The sequence below is a fragment of the Branchiostoma belcheri genome, unplaced genomic scaffold (assembly GCF_001625305.1).
Source record: "Branchiostoma belcheri isolate BF01 breed outbred unplaced genomic scaffold, Haploidv18h27 scaffold60, whole genome shotgun sequence".
Classification (NCBI taxonomy): domain Eukaryota; kingdom Metazoa; phylum Chordata; class Leptocardii; order Amphioxiformes; family Branchiostomatidae; genus Branchiostoma; species Branchiostoma belcheri.
This window is the reverse complement of record NW_017804243.1, coordinates 1,499,419-1,506,148: the sequence shown is the minus strand read 5'-3', so window position 1 is coordinate 1,506,148 and position 6,730 is coordinate 1,499,419. Positions and strand designations below refer to the sequence as shown.

The 6,730-nt window shown below is 42.4% G+C and overlaps 1 protein-coding gene across 1 annotated transcript; it reads right to left on the bottom strand.

The window, feature by feature from the left end:
* Positions 1 to 658: 658 nt before the first annotated feature.
* Positions 659 to 5,197, bottom strand: LOC109482770. The gene is made up of 4 exons (XM_019785608.1): positions 5,027 to 5,197; positions 3,071 to 3,215; positions 1,983 to 2,333; positions 659 to 1,536 (listed from the first exon to the last, which is right to left on the bottom strand). Exons 2-4 carry the CDS (start codon positions 3,191 to 3,193, stop codon positions 904 to 906), a joined length of 1,107 nt encoding a protein of 368 aa, XP_019641167.1. The 5' UTR covers positions 3,194 to 3,215; positions 5,027 to 5,197; the 3' UTR covers positions 659 to 903.
* Positions 5,198 to 6,730: the final 1,533 nt, after the last annotated feature.

The window sequence follows — 6,730 nt, the reverse complement described above, 5'->3', positions numbered from 1 at the left end:
ATTTGCATGCAATGCCTACTCTCCAAGCACCACAAGTTTCCGCGTAAGCGGTGCCTGTCCTTGGTGCTGAACTCGCCATCCACACAATGTTAAACACTCGGTATGGTGAAAACAACACGCGTGCTCTCCTTTTAGAGCGTTTAGTTACTTGCTCGACGCTTGAATATATCAACCACATATTTATAATGGCTTGTATTGGTACATATTTTATCATTAATTTTTTTCTCCATAATTTGCATTTTTCTTGATCTGTGCAACTTAGGCCATGTTGATTTGATTATATGGATGACATCCTCCGGGAACCCCAAAATTGATGCGCGCGTGCGAATAAAAAAAAAGTTTTGCAAAAAAAAAGTTAGTTTTCTATTATGAAATCTACGTGGTCATGAGGGTTGAACAAATGGGACGGAATATGGTTTGGCGAATAATCTAGTCTTCAAGTTCATTTCTTTACAATTTCGTCTTTTTTCGTTTGATTTTGTCATTCTACAACATTGGTATGTTTTTTTTTTTGCAACTTACGATATATTTTTGCTCATTTTGCAACTGTTTTGTACGATTTACAGTATGGATGAAAACTTTTTTATTTTTTTGAAACGGCCGAAAATTCATGCGCGCGCGGATGTCATCCATATAATCAAATCAACATGGCCTAACTACCATGGACTACCCCGGCACAGAGCCTTGGAGAACGTGTGCATCGAGCCCTGTGCATCGATCATTAAATCATATCGTGTTACCCTGTGCACCGATCATGGCCTCATTTGCATAATTTATGAAGAAATGCTAAAATAGCTATCTTTCTTTAGATAAGACTCATTGGGTGGAGAATACGATCAACTGATACAATTTATGCAAACGAGTATCACATTTCCATGCATGTGACCATGCAATTACAATTCGTCAGTCCTGAATATATGTCAACATGATCTGGCGAAGTTCGTCGAGCTCTAGTTTCCTGGGTTTACCGTGATATTTTTTCTTATGACGGACTAGCGTCTCCCATATAACAACGGAAAACATTCCTATGAATATAAACGTCAGACCAAAACCATCCAAGATAGCCGGAGCAAATCCGAGGATTGCCCACTGCAGGCCGAATGCCGGAAATGCATTGATCTGCAGCAGGGCAGTTGCAGCATTGACCTCAACCAGCTTCAGGCCAGCGTACATGAGAGCAACTCCCGAGCAGCGACTTACACAGCCTGCAAACAAAACTGCGGCGGTCGCTGGCTCAAGGAACCATGTTTGACTGGTACAAATCGCTAGTACCCCTGACAAAACGATGTCTATACCGCACGTGTAGCTCAGAATCATCGTTCTGGTGGTGCCGGACTCCAGTAGGCCCTTGATGTTCACTCTCAGCATGGCGGCAAGGAGCGCTGCTATGATGGCCAGCATCACTGCAGTTCCCACCGAAGCATCGTCGTCTGAGTCGGCCGCCGATGGGACCCTGTTGGTGACGCCGCTGTAACCAACAAGTGCAACCCCCGCTATGCACCACAGGCCCCCAAACATGGTGGCAGGCGTTGGGATCTGAAATCATAACAAAGGAACGACACTCGTCAAAAAACAGATCCTCAAGCAAACGCATATGATTTTGGGAAATCGTATCATGGATTTTCCAAAATCATATCCAGTTTGAGTAACTTTTTTTGGAGTATCTTATTACTTGTATGTCTAATATTTACCGACGTAGAGGAACAACATTCACTGCACAAATTCGAAATCTTATGTAGCCGTACCTTATAAGGATGCGTAAAGGTACACATGCGTGAAGAAACATAACCTTTGCGTATGCTTTAAGGCATTGGTATTTTTCCAGTGATTTTTACACCACTGCAAAGATAGAAAATTTCAATAATTTGCGAATTTTAAATGAAGTCCACAATAGTTTATTCATTCATTTCGGAAGAGATGAGACGCGATGGATGTATGTTTGCCTGACATTGGTCTGCTTTTAATGCAAATTAGCGACTTGCCTCCTGGAGAAAAAGGTAGGAAAGAGCCGCAACGAAGACGATTGTGGAGGGGTCCATGACGGCATCCGCCTTGGCCGGAGGAGCGTACCGATAGGCGGCGAACTGGCAGAGGATTCCGAGGAAGCGACCCACTCCTTGGAAGACCAAGCGGAAGAACTGACTGTAGCTAGTCGGGATGAGGCTCGTCTTGTGGCAGGCGGCGACGCACAGGACGACCAACACGAGCAGCAGGTCGCTGAAGAAGTTGAGCTGGTACGCCGTGTAGCCCCTGTCTTCCACGTACCGTAACGTTGCCGGCACCAACCCGGCGAAAATCCCGGACGCCAGGCAGGCGGCCACACCCAAATGATTCTGAGGAAAAATACAGGCGATATTAGATCAGTATGAGACATTGTATGGCTTCTTGTGTTCGTTTGTTTGTTTGTTTGTTTGTTTGTTTTTTGGCTACAGGCTTTGAAATATAAGTTCTTCGAAGCTATAACTCACGGACTTAAGTTCATATGAACATATTATGTGAAAAAATACGAAGTTTAGTGAAAAAACTGATTACAATAGAGGTAATTATATGGTCCGCATCTTGGATGTTTGTCAATGACGTCATTAAATTAGAATAAATTCTGAATATTTAATAATAGAAATTAGATATAATTCTATAAGATTGTATCAATGTTTGAAAAAGACGTGTAATTAAACATAAGAACCTGAAAATTTTCATGTTTAAACCAAATAAAATTACTGAATTTTCCAAAAACCGTCAGAAACCCATTGCCTTGGCATCACGAAAATCTATTAACTTATCTCATACATATGAAGAAGAAGAAAGAAAGGTCTCCCATGCCCTTATGCAGAGCGTAGGGTGGTGCCCATATCCATTTCTGTAGCCCTTGGGCGGCACACATGTTGTGCAATGCACTACAGCAGGGGGCTAGTCCGCTGGTAGTGCTGTGTGTGTTTGACCTTCCCACACTCTTTCTCATACATATGGGGTACAACTAAACAAGGTTAAACCAAGACAAGCGAATGAACTCTTTTAAGTCCGTATCCTTTGGACATGATTTATCGAAACATAAGTCAAGCTACGAGCTTACCTTTCGCCAGAGGCGCCCACCGAAGTCCTTCATGATCAGTTCCGTATCTTCAGAAGTTTGATCTTCATCTTGAACAAGGTTGTCCAATTTTTTGGAGTTATCGCTGTCACAACTCTGTGTCATTGTTGGTCGTTTTGCAGCTCCTCTGTGTAAAAACGACATCTTATCTCATTTGTGAATTCACGTATTGGTTCAAGACAATACAAACACCCCACCCGATAAGGCCATGTTGATTTGGTTGTATGGATGACATCCTCTGGAAACCCCAAAACTGATGCGAGCGTGCGAATAAAAAATGTTTGGCAAAAAAAAAAAGGTTGTATTCATTATGAAATCTGCGTGGTCATGAAGGTTGAACAAATGACTAAACACACGGTGTATGGTGTAATGAATGATAGACACTTCATTTCCATTTTTCACATTTATTTCTACAGCTTTTCCTTTGGAATTCATTTTGGCATTTTACGACATTGTTTTGCAATATTTTTTTTAATTTACGGCATACATTTGCTCAATTTGCAGCTTCTTTGTACTATTTACAGTATGGTAGAAAACTTTTTTTGAAACGGTTGAAACTTAATGCGCGCGGACGTCATCCATATAATCAAATCAACATGACCTACCTTTGGACCATATGCATTGGTCATTATATGCACAAATAACAGTTAGCTTTACATGCGTTTTAAACCAAATGCATCGACAACGAAGCTGTCAATTAAAAAAGGTAATCATCCCTAAAATTATTTGCAATCTGGACACAATACATTTCAAAGGGCCCTGTGCCTGAGGCGTCGGCAAAAATTAGACTCTTGTCTTCACGGCTCATAGAAGGTGTTGCAATACCATTCTTTATCCTAGTATCCGCAGGCTATCGCGGTTGGGACGGGTTCTCTTCGGGGCCGCAGAAGCTCTTTCCCGCCTAATCTCCAAGCAGATCATACGATGGCAAGGCACTACATTAGCCACCGAAAATCTGTCGAAAACTTGAATGGCCAATGAATACTGCCTGGCCAATTCGATACTGTCTCTTGCAGCCACCGAAAGATCTGCTTGGAGATTATTCCCCGCCCAACTCAGCTAGGTTCCCCGGTAGTTAAATTAGCGATTTCGCTGTTGGGCTAATCAACTCCAAGCGTACAAAACTCTATCACAGGCATAGTACGTACTCCCATGGAGTCAAAATCAAGAAGGCCTTCTTGATTTTAACTCCAAGGTACTCCCACCGGACGGCCAGTCAAACTGGGCGGGGAAAAACTAATAGAGCCCCGGGCTTCGAAGAGAGCTCGGCCCCAACCACGAAGAACCCCGTTTTTGGGCTTGGTGTACTACCGTGTGGGATTTCATGTGAATTCGGAGGAGAAACGTCAAGAATTGTGCGACCACAAGTAGTAAAAACACGTGAAACGGAGAATCTTGGGGGAAATGTGAATCATGGAATGGAAAGGGGACGCCATGGACGCTATTAACACACTGTAATTTTGGTATCTTTATAAATGTGTCCTTGGCCTATCTGCTTACTGTCCATTAAACTGTGTAAGGATACTATATAATACAATGTCCTATTTTATCTGTACTCTGTCGGGCACCTTTTTTGCCCATGAAAAATCACACAAGCTCCAGTTTTCAGGTAATAATTGCACAATTCTTGATTGTCCACGATTTCACATTTATTTTCGACAAATGTGACAATAACATTTTTTCACAGTGTGTACTGTAGTCACATTGGATTACTTCATATCATTTTCAGTCCTAGCATCAAATTCACATAAATGTCACATATATATACTAGTAGTACACATGTTAGGCCCTATTTACCGAGGGTTGTCGAGAGAGCACACTGGGAAATGTACTAGCAGGAACGCCGGCAGAAAGGAACATTATTGAGTTAGATATGTAGGATCTAGATGATGCGTCGGATCCTATCTTACCTGTTTCAAAAACAGTAAAAAGACGTACCTGTAGACCGGTTGTAAAAAGAAGTGCCTCGTCCAAAAATGTTCAACTCTCTTCTGAAGGGAACAAACAAAAGAGGGGCAATCTAATTACTAACTACTATATAAAAGATGTGGATACACCGGTTTTTTTCACCTGTTTACAACTTCTGTAACCATTAGACCACAGCAAGTAAATTTTATGGATGACATCAGCGCGCGCATTGATTTTCAACATGCTGGAAATGGGCAAAGATGTCTGTTGCCATGCCGGAACATGGATTGCAGATAAATAAGAAGAGAGGAGACACGACAAGGCTCTGATTTCATTTTGTCTTTTACTTTGATGCATTGATGTATTTCATTCCTTTTACTAGAATATGTGATGGTGGCTGTGGATGCTCCCACTGTTTCGGCGTGAAATTGATGTTGTAATAGTTGACAGTAAAGTTACCACAATATAGGTATCATTTCTTCAAGGTTTATGATGTTAAAATTTCAAAGTGTAGGAATCTTGTTTTCCTTTGCCTGGCCTTGATTTTTTTCACCCTATCAAGTCTGCGGTAGATGTCATCCATAAAATTTACTTGCCGTGGCCTTTAATATGCAAATACTGATACTCAAACTGGTTCGCAAACCTGTATACCCTTGCCAACAGCATATGGTAGCATAAAATTGACTGATAGTCGTACGAAATATCTTTATGTTATGCCCCTGAAAGAAAAGACTATTTCCATGCGGCAAAATGAGCGATTCCAAAAGACTGCCGCCCCAAGTCCCGTGTAAAAGCTACATCCAGATGAAAGTTTCAGGTTACTTGTCCAAATAAAAAGAATGTTGATTAACAAGAAACCAGAGATTCCAACCGCCCCCCGGCAAGTGACGCATGGTGATCAATCACAACGACTACTGAAACTGTCAGATATGACATTAACAGCAATGTGAAAGCGATATTATGTAAGATTTTCACTGTTTTAAACATCGTTGTTTTCCTTCCGCTATAAGCCTACCTGGGCTCATAATGACATTTGGGGAGTAAAAGATCGACGTCTTTGCGCCGCAAAAACGTGTTGGAAAACTACCAACACCTTGGGGCCTGCGCGGATTGTGGCCATGTTGTTTGTTTACATTCTATTTATAGCCTCCTAAAATACGGCAGGCCTGGCGCAACTTCTCACGCTGTGCTAGAAAAGCAAAATAGCAATGCTAAAACGTTACTGTAAACCGAGTGCTGAGACAACGTTCAGCACTGGAACACCAGTGGTGAGGGCGCCTCAGCACTGGGGAAAAGGCCGTTCAGCACTGGAACACCAGTGCTCGGCTCTCGTCGGCACTGGACGTCCAGTGCTGACGCCGTTTTGTCCATTAAATCAGCACTGGAACACCAGTGAGGAAGGCGTGGCTTTCGTAGACTTGCTGTACCAGGAACGAAATTATCATTTTAGTCACGTCCTTATGGTAGCCACACAAATTGTCCTACAGAACGTTGACCTGGAATCTTACGTCGTCCGTCTTCTGGACCTGCGGTTGGGCGAAAAGATGCTGACAGAACGAAACACGGATTTTTCCAGGCTTCCGTTGGATGTTTGGTCAGCATTGCATCAGAATTCTGCCTGTTGCAGATGACATCTTTTCCAACACAGCATTTGAAAACTATAGACGGGAACATGACCTAAAACGAACCGTTTTGCCAAAGTGCTATGCCCAATATAGATAGCCGAGCTTCGCG